The sequence below is a fragment of the Cyprinodon variegatus genome, unplaced genomic scaffold, assembly GCF_000732505.1.
Source record: "Cyprinodon variegatus isolate N-32 unplaced genomic scaffold, C_variegatus-1.0 Scaffold4, whole genome shotgun sequence".
NCBI lineage: Eukaryota > Metazoa > Chordata > Actinopteri > Cyprinodontiformes > Cyprinodontidae > Cyprinodon > Cyprinodon variegatus.
Genome location: NW_015150457.1, coordinates 134,714 through 152,847, shown reverse-complemented (window position 1 = coordinate 152,847; position 18,134 = coordinate 134,714). Strand labels below are relative to the sequence as shown.

The following is an 18,134-nucleotide window of genomic DNA, read 5'->3' as shown; positions in this document are numbered from 1 at the left end:
CCTTACAACCATTAATGTATTTTGAATTCTTATAAGACAGAAGACACAAATTTTTGCACAGAGTTGAATTGGAAGGAAAATTGTTGGATTTACAACACTGTTACAGAGAAATTTCAGAAATGTGTTAATCTTTTTCAGCCAGTTTTTATAAAAAACGCTTCTGACCATTTATTATATATGTAAGAATATTTCAATCTAAACCATTCCAATTTAGCGATGGGTGTATGTTAAGGGTTCTTGTTGTGTTGGAAATTGACCTCTGAAAATTTCCAATTGTTTTCCAACATCTAACAGAAAAACTTCCTGGTTTAGCCTCTGTTTAACTTTCTCCATCCTACCCATAAACTATGACCAGGATTCCTGTCCCTGCAGTGAAACAAGGTGTGTATCTAATTGGTCCCTCTCCAGTAAAACTGTTAGGTTCATAATATGCCAACATCATTTACCTGCAGTTTCCTACAACTGTAGCTTGGAAATCTGTTGATCATATCAAGGATCTACCATTAATGAATTAAAAGATCAACTATATTTGTTTTAGAAGTCTAAACGATAAGGATAATAATGCCACAAGTTTTAGAGTGCTTTGCCGAGTAGTTCTTTGTGTAGAAACATTCCTCTTCACACTGAGGCGGCGCACCAGCTGACTGGAAAATACAGGCTGGCGTTGTCATCCGCAGAGTCCCGCTGCTAGAAACATAACTGTTATTCTTCTGTCACAGTTAGTAGATTTCACACTCGCAAAGAAACCTTTATGTAACAAAGCCTTTTATTTTTCAGATTTAAAAATTAACACACTGGTGATCTAACACGGTTATACAGCCTCACAGGAAGGTGAAACAAAAACACTGACACACACCCACACCAACATCATGAGATTTTTGCTTCTTGTCCCTTCCACCATCGCTCATCAAAGACACGCAGCTTCATAGCTTCATGATCAGAAGTAAACAAAGGATACATTCAATAATCTGCTGTACAACATTGCAATACTTACATTGAATTCCCTTTAACCTGAAAATACCATACTTTCCCCCATATTAATTTAGCAATATATCTGATCAAATCTTTCTAAAAAAAATAACACTGAGGGTGTCTTTATACACAGAGGAGGGGGTGAGAGAAATCACACACTAGAAAGAAATTAATAAAATAAAATAAAAACAGAACACATATAACATTTGAAAAGGCAGATTGCGAGCCTTGACACTGTTCCTTTAGTCTTCAGCTTTGCATGGGAGGCCATGGCAACAGATTGATGGTTAGCGAAGACAGGAAGTTGAGGAGCATGAGAGGAGGTTTTCACATCATGTAATCGGCTGCTGTCTATATGAGATTCTGCAGAGAAAACACAAGATGGAGAGAAATGGAAAAAAAATGCAGTTAGACTAACAGGAACATTTGCATACAAATTACACAGAGAACAACGGTAAAGATCAACTCATGAATAATTTTTAAAGTGGTATAATACTGAAGATACTGTGCTACATCATCTCTAAAAAAACAATTTTATTTCTTATCAGAAATTCTTCTTGAGAGAGTAATTATATCAATGTGTAGCACTGATTTAGATCATCACAATTACATGTGATGTGCTGTTTTCGTTTTGCCTGCTGCTCTTCAGGAATGCAAGGCATGTTTTTCATATTTTCTCCAGTTGTCCAATAAGGTAGCAATGAAAAATACCCTCAACCCTTTTTCTTATCACAGTCGAGATAAAAGTAAATTAGCACAGAACAGAATTCAGTTATTCTTAACTGTAATTTCTTTATACCTTTTGAAAATTATTTAATGTAGCATCAGACACAAAAATAAAATATATATTTGTCAAAATTCTTCATTATTTTTAGTGCAAAATATTACAAAGTCAATCAATCTGGATAAAGGAAATCTTTAAACATCCACTTAAAAGTTAGAAATAGACTTGCATTATTCCGGTAAGAACATTTGCATACAAATTCCGGTTACGGTAAGACATGCTAAAACGTCTTCAAATTTTGGAATTTTTACGGAATGACTATGACCTGGATGACTGAGAACCTTCATCAGCATAGCATGTCTTAGTTTTCCTATCAGCGCTACTCTGTAGTTCCTCCAGAGTTATCAGGCTGCTTCTCTAATTATTACAGCTCTCCTTGCCTTGCTTGACGTGACTCATGACGTTGCTCCCTGCTCCATCTGTTGCACTGGCAATCAGGTCTCAGTGGTTACACCTACATAATTACCAAGGCTATGAGATGTACTAGCTCTCCCAGTGATAACTGCCAGATTCTTAAAAGCCTTTAACCACATCTAACAAGACATGGAAAAGAGGGGAGGATGGGGAATTCCCAGCTCCTAAGAAGGTCAGTGACCTTCATTCAGTGCACCCTCTAGACCTCTGAGTTGTTATTGGTCATTGACCCTGTTCTTCTCCCCACAGTGATTCCACTGCCAGTCAGTACGTACAACACAAATGAAACTTTTTATAAAGCCATTAAATGCTTACTACTGGTGCTAACTGATTTGGGGTCTCCACAATAAGTCCAGGCATTGCCACATGTTCATAAATTTCTCAACGATGTCATACCAATGGCCATCTTGTTTATACATTCTACATAATTTATCCTACATATGCAATGGAGAAGGTTTAGAGTTGGATAAAAATTAAGTCAGCCAGGAACATAAACATTTGTGAGAAAAAAAAAAAATCCAGATTATGTGGATATATTACTATATCTGAAGGTCTAGTGTTTTTTTTTTTTTTTTTAACAAACTTTTATTTTAAGGCAACAGAAGGTGGGTTTTTGATTTCTCACAGAGTTTAGTTCAGTTGTGACAACAAATTCATGTCAGGAGAAGATATGTTGGGGGAAAAAAGCTACAATGACCTGCTTGCAAAAGGGGCCACCCCGTTAAATCAATCCCTTTTTGAAGCACTCAGTTTTAGTGTTTAATTCTAAAAAGAAGAGATGCAACATCAGTTATAGTAAAGTCTAAATTTAATTTCCAATCTCTTGGAATTTTTTTTAATCTTAAATCTAAAGCCACAGTTAACTGGGAGGTTACACATGATTTAAAGGTTTCACCGAAAAGAAAATTGTAAAAAAAAAATACTCTTTAGAATCGTTTATAGCAGGCTCTGACTGGTAATCTGGTACACTGGGTATGTGCCCGGTGGGCAGGTCCTAATTTCAGGGTGCGAGGCCTGGCCCTTCTTAAATCATACTGGCCCCAACACATACTCTCCGGTCAAAGCACCTACCTGTGACAGTAAATAACTCAAGGAGCTCAAAAAGTAATACAATGTTAACTACTGTATGTAAATGATGCATGCAGTATATATATAGCCCTTCCTTGTCATGCACATCCTGGTTTATTTTTCTGTTTCTTCAAACTGTAAAATCCTATTTCTTCAAACTGTAATGATCTTGGTTCTGTTGCTGTGAAAACATTTATTATTAAGAAAATGTTCAGATCATGATTCAGTAAAATGGGTCTGAAAAGGGCCTTTTCCTCCTCAGTTTCTTGCTGGCTTGACATTGAACAGCACTTTTACACCCATGCTGTGCAACAGCCACCAATGGTCTGTTCAAACATACCTCATCTCTCTTCTGAGAAGCAGCGGAGGGCTGAGGAAAGAGGTGTCCCCCAAGGGACCCATATCCCGATATCTGCACCTTGGACAGAAGGTTTGGCTTTCCACATGGGGTTACATTCTCATCTATTTTGGAAAAAGAAACGTCTCATATGTAAAGTGCTGACTAAGAACAGAAACCTGCCATCAAAGGAAAGATTTATTATTAAGCATCACAAAAATACTTAAACAAACCTACACAACAGGTTGCTATATCTGGCATTTTACGATGTTATTCATCTCACTGGGTAATGCCTTTTTTACCTTGTGATAACCACTTGTCAAGTCCTTCCCTTGGGGGTGAGAAATCTTCTCCTTTCTTTGGAATAGTAGGTAAGTCATTTCCCTCTCTTGTTCCTCTATCTGTTGGTCTGCGACTCAAAGTGTCCACAAAGAGCTGCGGGGAGTCGTCTGTGGCAGGAGGGGTCGGCGGAGGGGGAAGGTCTGGGCGCGATTCATCAGTGATAATTAAAAACACACACAAAGACAATTTTATCTTAAAAGGATTATTTTGACATTTTGGGAAATGTGCTTTCTTCCTATGAGCTCGATGAGCAGATATCACTCTTGTTTCTGACCTGCTTAATTAATGTTTCTTAAACTTCATCACTACATTTGCTTTAAAAACAATACACATAAAACTACATAAAACCCACAACATCAGTTAGTGACAAGCACTGTAATGTTAAACTGTTGTGTATTTATATATTATAAATGTCATAAGTGTTATTGAATTAAAGGATATTGAGGTATAAATTGATGCTGAATTATTGTCCGCCTCAACATAAACCCGAAGATTCTGACTTTGTGAGCTCCTTGATTCCGCCCTCGCTCAGACAGCGAAGGAGCCACTGTCAGCCCTACAGTGAGATTAAGCCTGAAACAGATGGATTTACCTCCACCTATTCCTCACAACATGCGCTTAACCAAAATATTGCAAACCAAAGAAAACACATAATGATTTAAAACAACATAACTGAGCTTTGAGGAACATTCAAGGAGAAAAAAATAAATAAATTTACGCATAGATATCTTTTCTGCACTAAATATTATTCTATTTTTTGCTATTTCTTCTACAAATATGCCTACATTGTTCATTTGAAACATGATTTGCACATGCATAAAGGCTCAAACACATAATTTTGAGCAGCTGCTCATTTTACACGCACAGTACGATTTGCACCTGCTTTTAAGATCTGTTTGCAATTGTTTTATTATTCACAAACCTTTTGAAGATCAAGCCCATAGAGTGCTGGGAAAATGTTTAATTTGTCTCATCAATTAAAAAGCTCCTTCTTTCCTGATTGCCTGAAGTTTATTGTTGTTTACTGTTAATGGAACCTCTTGAGGATATCTTTCACCACGTCCATCTTCCATAACACCAAATTTGTGAAGAGTATGATTGTTATGTAATTGTCCTTCATTGTCTTCAATAGTTACTATACAGTACAGGGGCGGATTTAGAAAATTTGGGGCCCTAGGTAAAGGGAGGCATGGGGTCCTTTGAATTGAGAAGACAACTCATAATACAGATCCATTATAGTGATACAGAAATTTTAATAGATTAGACAAACATTATTTAATCAAATTCGTCAGCCCATAATGATGATTTTAAGATAATAAAATTATATTATTTCTAGGGAAAATAACAGTTGAAGATATCTTTAATCACATTTTGGAGAGTCAAAATGTATATTGTAAAGAAAATGATATTTTAGTTAATTTGGACTAGTCAAAACTATATTTTTTTAATATCCGAATTATCAAATATCTTCATAGTGCTGTCACTGAGCTACCCTAACAGTTGCCTGCAGAATTTTGCGTGGCTGCAATGGTGCAGGCTCTTCTGACAAAGTTGTTTCAAAATGCTACAATATAGAAAGAACTCAGCAGTAAAGGATGTGTGGAGAACAAGAACTTTGTGAACTCTAAGACTGCTTCAGAAATCTGTCATGAATTGCGGTGGGGAAGTTAGTTGGAAGCTGGAGATTCAAGCTTCGCTGAGTTAGAGGGACCCATCTTACCGTCAATCCGATTTAGGAGCTCAGGCTTTGGCCAGATGTTCTCTGTTACTCCCTCTTCTTACCACGGTGGTTCTTTAAGGGACCATCAACAAATTTCCGAACTAAGCACTCTTGAGAAATAAGAATAAATCCCTTGTCTCATGACCAACTGAAACAAAGGGAAATATTTTGCAACTTGATTACATAAATCAAAGTTTAAAGGTTCTCTCCCTTTCTGTGCTGCAGCGCAGCGTGCATTTACCCTGCCTGCATTAATCATGACAGCAGACAAGAGAAAGATGAGCAGGAGGCGGGGTTAAAAATCTACTCTCTCTGGAGAGCAGAGTTCAACGCTTTTATATGTTGTCGCCAAAGTCTCCAGTAACAGAAAAAAGTTGCTAGAATTGGCACTAGGCTCTTTTTTTGAAATAAAAGCCTTAAAGGGTCTGAAAAGTCGCTAAACATAGACAAAAAAGAATTAAGATGGTGATACAGCTCTTTGCACCATTTGTCTTCAAATGGTTTGCAGCTGTCTGTTTGTTTAGACCTTTCTGCACATGCACAGCAAATGGACTGAGCCAATGTGGTGGACAATGAAGGGGGGGGGGCAGAGACATGGCATTTTAACGAAAGGATTTTTATGAAAAACATAATTAATGAGCACAAATAAGTAAAAGCTGTATTAACCATACATGTAAAAGGAGTTTTATGGGGCCCCCAGGAACTTGGGGCCCTAGGCGGCTGCCTATTTTTACGTAATGGTAAATCCGCCCCTGCTACTATGAGCCTCTTGGCTTCTTATCTGATAAAGTGCTCTCCTTACCTGGCCTGTCAACCTCAATGGACACTTGCTTAGAAAATAGATTAAAACAGCCTTTCTGGAGTATTTAATACAGTTTTATAACCTAACCATGCTTTAAACTTCTCTTCATTCCTGAGCCTAAATTTATTCAAGTTTTGCTGAGCTCCCTGGTAATCATGAGGCTGTTTGTTTCCTGGTGTTCTCCAGACAATTTATGCTTTTTCAATTAAAATTATTGATTAAATAGATTAAAATTACACCGATGAGCCACTGAGAGAAAATGTAGTAATAGGAGTAATGCTTACACATTCTGGGAATAGTCTAGAGGTGACTAATGTACCTGTTTGTTTAACTGAAGCAGAAGTGACAAGTGTGGCTCAGGGTGTACCTGCTGTGCCTCCGTGCTTCTCTCTCCGGTTTTGTCCATCCTTTGGCACTTTCTTCTTACTCCTGGATCTGTGAGCAGGAGCTGCAGGGCTGGAATCTGCAGCCAAAGCAGGAGATTGTCCTGACAAGAAAGCATGCTGACGTCATCTTTAGGAAACTTACACAAAAGGAAAAAAACTATGAATAAATACAACATGATATCTATGTACAAATATTTTCTGCTGAGAAACATCAGAAAATAGATTGTTTGTGACACTCTATGGCCCTATAAGTGGAATCTTAAAATATAAGCTATTCAAATGAATTCAAACTGACCTTTGCTGAGGCCTTCTCCCCTGAATTTATCCACCCACTGGTTGGAGTTGTATACATCACTGCCTTCCAGTGCCTTGGTGTTGGTAAATAGGTTAGGGTTGGACTGGAACTCGTGGTGGCGGACCAAAAGATCAAAATGCTGAAGGCGTGGACTGTCGCTGGACTTCAGTGCATCGTGCTGAGGGGAAATTATTAGTTCTTCTGATTTACAGGGCAGGCTAGATACTTCCTCCCTGGAAGCATCCATCAGGTAGGTTCTGGCAGGAAGTGGAGGACACCAGTCATCATCCTCCTCCTCGGAGCTAAAGGTTGAGTAGTGAATAAGATCAGGGTAAGGACATTCCTTTTTACACAAACACAGCTTGTCGCATATACTTTTAAACACATGATGGAATTCCAATATGATGTTTGAGGCTTCAAAGTATTTACCTAAACTATTGTTAAACCTCTGGCCACGATTCCTGTCTGTTGGGTCTTCCAGATTCTGCTTTTAAATAACATTTCTCCTGACTTCCCTTTTCTCAATAAATGAATTAGTAAATTCTCACATTGGAGAAACAAATTTATCTATTATTGCTTTGTGGTTATGTTATGCACAGGATGGGGGTCCTTACATTACATCACATCGCTATTCTGTAACCATTTGAATAAATAGAACCATTGTAACTTGGAAGCAATTAAGGTGATGACGTTAAGGATTTTTTCTGAACAGAAATTAAAAAGCAATGATGGAGGACAGGCATCAAAATGACAATTTAACCTACATTAGGAAAAGAGTCTTAAATCTGTAAAGATTTCCATAGTAAAACATGTTTTTTTTTGTTTGGTTTTTTTTTTTAAAATGAATAATGTAGCAGATTCCTGCTGTTTCCACAGAACATGCAGGCTGCAGATTCCCTTCAAAGCTATAGCCAGATGTAATTCAAATAGTGTCCTTAGGCTGAGCCACAGAGGAGAAGCTGTTTGTGACCTGCAAATACATGCAAGCAAACTATACAAGGAGTTTGACCTTCAGAATCCACAGAAGATTATTCTTTGGCATATTTCTGTATTCTGTAGGTGCATGGGAGATCTAAATAATCCTGATCCCTCTTCCAATGTAATCTTTCCTTAAATTTTGTTTTTTTTTTCATATGCCATAGCTGAACTAAAGGAAATGAGAGTTTTAACTTTCTTATAATTAACTACTTAAAATCAATTTGTATAGTGATTTTTTTAAACTATGGCTGAATATTTTAACCAGCTTCAATGCAATCCAAAACGTGAGTTAGAGCATCCAAAGGAGTCACAAATAATAATAATAAAAAAATCACTGATTATTAAGAGATATTTTTTTTTTAGTTCCAAAAAAGATTGGAGTTAATAAAAATATGAAGACGAGATCCACCTCCATGATTCCTGCTGTCATCTCAGCCCCATCAGGGCTGTTTAATGACGGACGTGTCATTGAAAATGGAAAGTACTAATTCAGCCTGTCAGACAGAGGCTAAAGTCATTATAAAAGACACGGCACAGTCAGAACAGCCTCTCTGATCCCACCCCGTTATGTCCGCAATCTAATGTGTCAGAACCAGTTAGACTAGACGCTCCCCTTTACCGCCTCAAAGCGCAATCAGCTCGCTGCCTAAAGACACACAAGTGTTAATTTGCAAACTCCCCAGTCCATCAAACTTCCCTTAAGTTTGGCTTGACAGCCTTGGCAGTGTTATAGGGCAGCTTTGATACCCAGTAGCCTTAACTCCATCTGTCAGGGATTTGGAGCCAAAGGCCTTCTCAACTATAATAAAAGAGCCTGGATGAAGAGAAGCAGCAAGAGCTGAATGTTCCTGGAGTACAAAGAGTCTGGAATATCCTGTATTTATGAATTTTACCTGTGCTGCACCTCTTCATTGTCTGATTTTGCACGACTTCTTTCTTTGTTTGGAGGAAGAGGCAGTGATAAAACATCCACCCAGGTGAGCGGAGCTGACTTGGACAAGGATCCAGCAGATGGTTGTAGTGCCAGTTTGTCTGAAAGAAAACAAATGTCACAGCCATTGATAAACTTAGTTATAACTAATAACTTAGTTATAACTAATAACACAAGGTTTGATTATTTGTAATATCTCTTTCTCAGGTTGATGGATGATTTATTTATCAACCATCTCTGCCTTTAATATTAAGCAATATAGTAGAATCATTTTTGTAGATACTTTCTTCATTTATAGCTTTACAGACATATCTGGAAAAAATAAAACAACAAGGTTAGGTTTAGGGGTAGCTATGTACTGGTAATAGGTTTAAGGATTAGAGTATGAGGTAGCCCATAGTAATGAATAAAACATAAAAAGAAATCAATGCCTATTCCCCATAATGGTAGCCTAATGTTTGCGTGTATTTCTCTGTGCATTGCACCACATGAATCTTTTCGATAAAAGAGATAACTTGGGAGAAAAATATTCTTATTAATATTTTTCCAGATTCAAGGTCAGTCCCAAAGAGCTGTAATCTCTGAGTGTGTATGGATGAGAAGTATGATGAATCTCTTAGGTCCTGTGACAGGTCTTTGCAGAACTTTCTGTTTTTAAATCGCTTCAGCTTACCTTGCCATTTGCTTTCGTTTTGCCTCATTTACTTCCTGCCTCACCTCTTAAGGTTTCAGACTGCTGACTAACATAAGTGTGGTAAAAGCAGTAAATATCTATAGAAATTTTTAAAATAAAATATATGAACTATTAATTGAAGTATTAATTAAAAATGTTGCATATTATAAAATCTACATCATTAACTTATTCTAAAGGGATGCCAGAAACCAGACACGCTGACAGCCTTAGATGGGCCAGGCACAAAATAGTTGAATATGGCCCCCACCTTTGACGCTCATATCTCATTGAACAAAACACAAAGAACGCTAATTATCTTTAAATGTTTTCCAAATTTGACATTTTAGAAAAAACGATTATTGAATATGCAAACTTGGTGTTCCGAGATAAAAAGAAGCAATGGTAATATAATACCTACTTTGTATCCGTCCACTATCACAGAACAGTACACAGTCTTTTTGTCCTGGATTTGACCCACATCAAAATTGAATTAGAAAAAATTGTAAAAAGGGTCACAGAATTTTTTTTTCTAAATAGACTGAATTCATTTTGTCCTCTTCCAGATAAACTGACCACGCAAAGGACTTAGCATGAGGCACATTTCACAACTCAGCCTCTATAGCATGTATGCACTCATACACTGATTGGTAGACAGCTCAGTGTTAGTGTTATAACCAGGACAACATCCACATGTGACAGAAAGAAGCCATAATAGAGGCTTCCATTTTCTGGTTGAAGATGACTTCTCTTCCCTTTCCATTTTTTCTGCAATTGTATTTTCAAAGAAATTGTATAAAATATCAGGGGTTTAAAAAAAAAATTAAATGTTACATGTTTTAACCAATCAGATGGTTGAATAACCAAAGTACTTGGATTAGAAACAATAAATGTGTTTTTGTACTTGTTATTTATCCAATAATTTAGGAGAAAATGGCTTTTTGAATCCGCCTCATCTGTTCCTGTTTGGCTATGACACCACCCTGGAGAGAAATATCAGCTGTTCTGCTGCCATCAACACCTTTGTTTATTGATGCTTGCCAGTTTTTCCAGTGTAGTCCTGTTTCTCTGACTGTGACTGACTGGATGTGCTCTCTTCAGCCTCTGACATGGGAGTTCAGAGCCATCAGAGCTCGTCTGCCTGGCTGTGTGTTTCCTGGACGGGGCCGCCTTTTTACTGTTGTGACTACTATCTCTGCTTCTGTCTCCTTGAACCCCAGTCGGCCTCAGCAGGTGGCGGCTCACACTGAGCCTGGTTCTGCTGGAGGTTTCTTCCTGTTAAAAGGGAGTTTTTCCTCTCCACTGTCGCTACTAGTATGCTTAGTGTGAGGGATTGCATCCAAGTTAATGAGTAGATGCAATTAACTGGTCTTCCTTAGATTGAAAACTTTGAATCATGTTGACTGTATGATCTGGTGAACTGTAAAGTGCCTTGAGATGATGTGTTGTGAATTGGTGCTATATAAAGAAACTGAATTGAATTGATTTAAGAAGGAGGTTTATTTGATCAATTATACAGTTTTCAATTAAAATCTTATAAATTTACATTATTTAATTACAGACCCTGTGATTAACTTAAAAAAATATTTTAATCTTGTCCCACCACTACTTTAACTAGTCCTCTAATATATATATTTTAGGATTATATATATATATATATATATATGTACATATTTAAAACAGGCATTGTCAAAAAAAACAACATCCCTACATATAATAAATGCCTTGGATTGTCCCAAAGTATAAGCTTTATCGTTACTGATATGTTCATTAACAACAATACAAAATTCAATGACACAATTCTGTAAAGATGAGAAAGCCAACTTTATCACATAGAGGTGAACACTGCACTTTTTAGGTACTTAGTTTTTTTCTGATCAGGAATTTTTGTATAACAAGGTAAAACTTTTATTCATTATCTAAGAATTTGTAAGGAGGAAAATGCTCACCGTTGCTTTTCTTAGCATACTGAAGTTTGGCATATTCTGACCCAGACTGGCCGGACTGACTGGTCCACCGGTCTAAGTCCTGCTCCAGACCCATATTTCCAGCCTTTGACAGAACTGGGTTGCTGCTGTAGGGGTCTGGACCCTGTTTATATGACAGGCTGGAGTAGGTGTCATAGTAAGCCAGCAGGTCGTCCTCAACTGCTGTGTTGATGGTGCTGTAAATGGGGCTGTCGTTGGACTCAGTGCTGCGCTTCTCTGTCTGGCTGGGGTAGTTGATGATCCCGACGGCTGGAAAGAAGAGTTTCTGTGAGGCATTATCAGCCACAACCAATATATTTTATGCTCTCACTGGATATTTCACTCCATATTCAAACTACACATGCTCTTACAGTTATAATATCTTTCTGAGTCCAGTTTTCCAGAGCAGCAATTGACAAAGTCTTTGCTGTGAGTAAGGTTAGGAGTGGGCCAGGAGTCTGCCAGCCAGGGGTAATTACCCATACCTGGCCCCAACAAGCTGGGCCTTGAGGAAAAGAGAGGTGAGAATTTATCAGTTCTGTTTCCATTAAACCCATAGTGGCTATTATCATGTGAATCAAACCTTAAAGAAGAGTTTACCCTCCATTGATTCCAGATCCTTCACTGTGAGCAAAGCCAACTGCAACAAGGAAAACAAGTGCTAAGATATATAACTTGTTTGACACAGGAGAAAAGAAACCTTTCGCCTTCAAACAACTTTTTTTCTTCCTTTAAGAATCCAAAGAAAACAAAAACATTTAGCCTTGAGTTGTTATTCTCCATAAAACAATCAAATATAAGCAGGTTTGAATTAATTTAAATGAAAATACGCTTTTGATCTCCATACCCAAACACATGCAGACAAATGATCTATATACATTAAAGTATGCCTGCAAGAAAATGCAGCTGCAACAGTCAAAGCCATGCAAACTGACATTATCAGAAGATAATCTGAATCACAATAATACAACAGTTGCATAAAATCATTCTACATGAGCTTCACTGAACGCCTGAAGTACTGAACAAATGATATATTTTTACCCAAACACCCCAAGCCTTTGTTCTAAATCTGCACTTCTGTGTTTTGAACTTAAGTTGTGCAAACTAGGAAGCTTGGATAAATACATTTAAATGAACTGTGTATGAGATTAAAGTGCAGGATTTGTTTTGCAAAACAAATCAAATTTAAAGCATTTATCACTGCTAAAGATGTCCCCTAGAGGTTCATTCGGAAGTTTGTCACTGTCACTGGTTGAAAAACAAAATGTGAAGCTTTTTTCATTAACAGCTGATTTCCTTTTCTCCATATCTCATCCCACATATTGGATGTGACAACTTGGAGTGAATCAAAGCTCTAAGGCATGTCAGGGTAATTCATTCGCCAGCAGTACAAGTTGACCAAAACAGAACGTTATCAGCTCCTCACCTGCTGGTGTGTATGCAAAGGATGTGGTGTAGTGTCCTAGCTGCTTCCTTCTGTGGTGTCGGCAGTATAGCCATCCGCTGAAGCCCATGAACACCAGCCAGGCAGCTACACCCAGCCCTGCCATGAAGGCTGGCAGCTGGATGAAGCTGGCGATCTGCTCTGCTATGCTCAGATCACTGTCTTTCTTCACCTCCACTGGTTGGCCTGCAAGACAAACAGACAAGGTCAAACTGCAGTTTGATAAGTCAACAGTAGTTTGTTTTGTTTTTTTTGTTTTTTTTGTTTAAGACTGGATTTATACACATTCTTGGATTATATTTTCGAATAGACAGGGAGTTTTTACTGACTTGACGGAGTACAACGTTGACTCCATCCATCCATCCATCCATCCGGAAACGTTACATTCTAAATTTCACATTTAGATGTGTCCTAATGGGTCAATTTCTAAGTTCTTTTCATTTTGAGGATACAGAAAATACAAACATGTGTCTAATGGTGTGGCTTTGACGTTATAGAAGCCTCGAGACAGAACAGTTGGAGGAAGTTTTCTCTCTGCTGACAGACATTTGCTCAGATGTAGCAAACAAGACCTTAAACCGAATAAATGTTGAACAAAATCTGCCTCCTGATTCCAGTTTGATGTGTTGGTCATCGGTATCAAAAACAAACCAATTACTCCTAAAAGTTGCAGACAACTATCTAAATTAGTTTTAGGAGCAGACCTTGAGCTGAAAATCAATCTTCAGAATGTCTCAATCAATTCTTTAAGTTCCTTCAAACTTGGTATAATGTACCACAATGCCTTAAAGAACCTCCCTAAACAACTAAATACAAGCTTATATATACTGAGATCTATCATCTATCTAGTTAGTTAGAGGTACCAGTGTTTTAATTTCCCTATGTGAAAAAATTTTAGTTTTGTTTCACATTGCTAAGTTAAATAAATAAATGTATTAATTAATTAATGAAAAATATTTGATCTGCCACAGTAGTGGTGTTCCAGGTGAATGTATCAGCAGATATTGGGGGCAGAAGCATTCTAGTTAGCAATTTGACATAAAAAGGTAAAACATTAGAAAATAGTTTTTTAGGTTAATAAATAAAACCTATTTATTCTACCAGCCTATTTTCTATCATATGCTTCTCTTTTTCAGTGAATTTGCATTCAATCAAAAAGTGCATTCAGTGTCTCTCTATATGTTACACCTAGTGCAATAACTATATATCTAAATATAAATATCCATCTATATAAATATCCATGCAAACACCCCTGCTAGTATCCTGCTATAAAAAAAAGCTGTCATATATGGATGCACTGTATAAACTGTATACATCCCATGCACCTTTTTCTTCCTTTGGCACCTTCTGCTTCTCCTTTGACTATTTTGAGCTAATACAATGAGTCGACCAATCAATGATTTCATTTAAGTTATAAAAAAATGACAAACACATTATTGAGATGAATGAAACACAGATTGGTATATGTTAAATGTTTATTTCTGCTGATATTGACTATAAAGTTTTACAGCTACTGAGAACCCAACATTCAGCTCATAAAACTTCGAAAATGTATATAACACAGATAAGTGATTTTAGAAATTTATCTAGCTAAAAATCAAATCATTGCACTAAAGTAAGCAGTCTTATATATGGTCATCTGTTTTAAAAATAATGTATATTTTGGAAATAAACTGGAGCTTGACTTTACACTTCAAGTTTACATATTTTTACATTAATATTTTAATGTGTGATTTAAACTTTTAAAACTGTATTACTGAGAAATCAAGTATTCCTAATTTAATAAAATGGACCCAAGTGAGAAATTTAAAATGTTTTTAAAAGTAAAGATATTTACAACCTTCAACTGCTACTGTCATAGTTTTGTACCATCATTGTCTTTTTTATTCTTGGCAGTGGAAGCTGCAGAATCAGTGTGTCTAAGCTAAACTGGACATATTTTTCCCTGATGGTTTCTGTGACTATTTACGTCCCTGTAAAAGGTCAGCCCCCTCTACTGAAATCCACTTAGAATACACAAAACAGAGACTGGAAATGATGTTGCATCCCGTCACACTACAGCTGGAAGAAGATCTGGGTTTCTATAAAACTAATAAAGATGGAGGAGTGGCTCCATATCAGAGATTAATCATGAAAATGTTTGGTGGAGGTTATAAAACCCTAAAGTCCTTCCTTTTTCATTCACTCTCAAAGGCTTGCTTTACCTTTCTGTTTAGTAGAGGTACAACAAAATTGAAGGGATGGACAGAGCATTGTTTTATTAAATTAATAATTTATTCAATATAAAATAAAATAAAATGTAACTGCTGTAGAAAAAGGCATTAAAATATGAGGAAAAGTTTTGCTTTGTGGAGATTTTGTAATGGAATATTATCTCCATCACAGCTTTACAACAATAAGGCTGAATTTGTTTTACTGCTATGGTGAACACTAAATTTTAAACTGCTGAGTCAAGGATAAATTCTAGATGTGATTCTACTTACAAACTCCATGAAAATGACTCAGCCTTTAGTTCTTTATCATGGACATTCACAGCATCCTCTAATGCTTTTGACAAGCATGATATAAGACATTTTAAAGCCTTAATTCACATTTTGTTCAAGTGATGTGGTCTCATACTGACAGAAAATCTATTGTTTAATTTGGGTATTTTTATCGACAGCAGAAAAAATAAGAAATATCTGTTTTGACCAAAAACACATCCGCCATATTAATTGGCTCCCCTGCTGTTTATAGCAATATTCTTTGCACAAGTTCTATAGATCCCTCCTGGGTTTATTTCCACTATACTGTAGGATATCACACCAAAAACATCAACAGAAAACATATTGCTTGTATCTATTAGTAAGTACTGATTCTTCAATAGCTTTAGATTAAGTATTTATATTTTGTTCTGTGAGGTTATTATAATTAAAGAGAAGATTCATATTTTCATGGTTTATCATTGAAGCATTGTAATTTAGCTGACTTTATAAAGACAAAAAACATTTATTCAGGATTTTATCACGCGTACCGACCAACAAAGCCACAAATTCAGATTTCTGCACACTTCCTACTCACCCCTACAACACTGACAGAGGATGCTGTACATGACAGGCAGGCAGCTAGACAGATAAATGACAGCTGGATGGAAAGGTAGGGAGCAAAAATATGATTTTATAGGCAAATGCAAATTGCTCAAATACATCTTAAACAATGGTTATAACTCCCAAAGTTACAAGTTAGATTTCATGGCAGGTTTTGCCGACTAACTGAAACATTAAACTTCCTGGGAAAAGAAGTAATGTAAAAAAAAGAATTAAAGCAATTTAACTTAAAAACTGTCTTGGCAGCTTGTCAAAAAGAGCTATAATAAGTTACACCATAGCAGTATTGTATTCTGAGCTTTCATATAAATTAATATTAAATTGATTTCAGGGTTAGGAGCAAAATTGTTCAATTTTAAAGTTCTTTGGTTTATTTTTCACAGGAAAAATAGTTTATGGAACTTGCTTTGTTTTTTGTTTTTTTATAGACAGACATATCAGAGAACTATTGTATGCTTATTAGGCAGAAATCAAAATAAAAAAAAAGGAAACTGAAAGACTTTGTACCCAACTTCAATGTAAAACCATATATGAATATTTTAAATAATGTTTTATTCATACAGACTTGTTCTCTCTTTGAGTTAACAATTAGATACATAAATAATATTGGAAGTTAAATGGGTTATATGTGTGACCTAAAAAACTAAGTTACAATATACTTATTTAAAAAATGATAATATAAAATCTAATTAGTTTAAAAACAAATCTATGAGAGGGAAAAACATAAAGAAAGGTTATGCAAACCACAAAGCACTTTTTACATGTCTTCATAATTCAGTCTTCTTTATTTAAACCCAACATTAGTTACAAGGAATCTAATTAATCTGAGATGACAGTTTTCGCAGGTACTGGAATGCTCAATACCTACAAGAAACACCCAGAGCTGCCCCACATCTACATTAATTTGCTTTACTTGCCAACAGTTTTTTAGTTAAAAAAGAAGAAAAGTTTGGAAATAAAAAAGAAAATACTCTTACATCTTTGACATATTCATACTCCAAAGAAAATTATCGCTCATCACCTTGTTTTTAATTCACTTTGAGAAGACTTTTCCCCCTCAGCCTGCTGGGAATACATCCTGACATATTTTCTAAACTGCTACAGCAGAGGCTGTAACAGTTTGAATGACTCACTGAGAAACAGGCTGACAGGCGGACTCAGAGCGCCCACACCCAGACTGGTGACAGCAGCCACCACCACCGTGTACTGGACGTCAGGCAGCAGACCCGTCAGCAGTATGGACAGAACGGACCCATCCACGGTTCGGTTTATCTGACTCACCGCATCGCTGGGCAAACACCAGACCTGATAAGAAAAACAGATGAGCCAAGGTTAATGATTGATCCCTCAAACAAGACAACAAGCTTTAAGTGTGACCACTTAGAATAAAAGATCAGGACTTTTAACCTGAGCTTGTCGTACTGTCAAAGATAAATCAAGAATAAAAGATGGATCTCTCAGTGAATTGTCCCTGAAAATGAAGACAGGATGATACAACGGCAAACCTACCAAGATATGGTTGTTAATCTAAACTGACAAGGACAAGGATGGCTTTATTCTGGGAAGCAGTCAGAAGACTCATCATCATAACTCTAGAGGAGCTGCAGAGATCCACAACGCAGGCAGGAGAATCAGGACACATAATAATAATGCCCACCATCTGGCCTTAGTGGATGAGTCTCAAAAAGAAACCTAAATAAAATAATTCTACTGCATATTTACTAAACACCTTTTTGTGTAACAGCAAACTTGTGGTAGAAGATTTTCTGATCAGATAAAGACCAAACTGTAACTTGTAGACCTGCATGCAAAATGATGCTCACACTTACATCTCAATTGTGAAACCTGTTGCTAAACCGAGAAGATGGTCAGCATTGATGGTGATATGATTGGAGATATACAATCTGGAAGTGAGCCTGTTTGAAGCCTCAAAAGACT

At 36.7% G+C, this 18,134-nt stretch overlaps 1 protein-coding gene across 1 annotated transcript in view; it reads right to left on the bottom strand.

The window, feature by feature from the left end:
* Nucleotides 1-775: 775 nt before the first annotated feature.
* Nucleotides 776-18,134, bottom strand: part of LOC107083012 (roundabout homolog 2-like) — a 114,528-nt gene continuing 97,169 nt past the window's right edge. The window contains exons 16-26 of the mRNA XM_015371944.1: nucleotides 17,330-17,501; nucleotides 13,093-13,296; nucleotides 12,267-12,306; nucleotides 12,038-12,171; nucleotides 11,649-11,936; nucleotides 8,992-9,130; nucleotides 7,121-7,422; nucleotides 6,807-6,926; nucleotides 3,878-4,057; nucleotides 3,579-3,700; nucleotides 776-1,335 (exon numbers count right to left, since the gene is read on the bottom strand). Of these exons, the coding sequence (XP_015227430.1) occupies nucleotides 1,324-1,335; nucleotides 3,579-3,700; nucleotides 3,878-4,057; nucleotides 6,807-6,926; nucleotides 7,121-7,422; nucleotides 8,992-9,130; nucleotides 11,649-11,936; nucleotides 12,038-12,171; nucleotides 12,267-12,306; nucleotides 13,093-13,296; nucleotides 17,330-17,501 (1,713 nt within the window). The 3' untranslated portion in view covers nucleotides 776-1,323. The remainder of the gene's footprint in view (nucleotides 1,336-3,578; nucleotides 3,701-3,877; nucleotides 4,058-6,806; nucleotides 6,927-7,120; nucleotides 7,423-8,991; nucleotides 9,131-11,648; nucleotides 11,937-12,037; nucleotides 12,172-12,266; nucleotides 12,307-13,092; nucleotides 13,297-17,329; nucleotides 17,502-18,134) is intronic.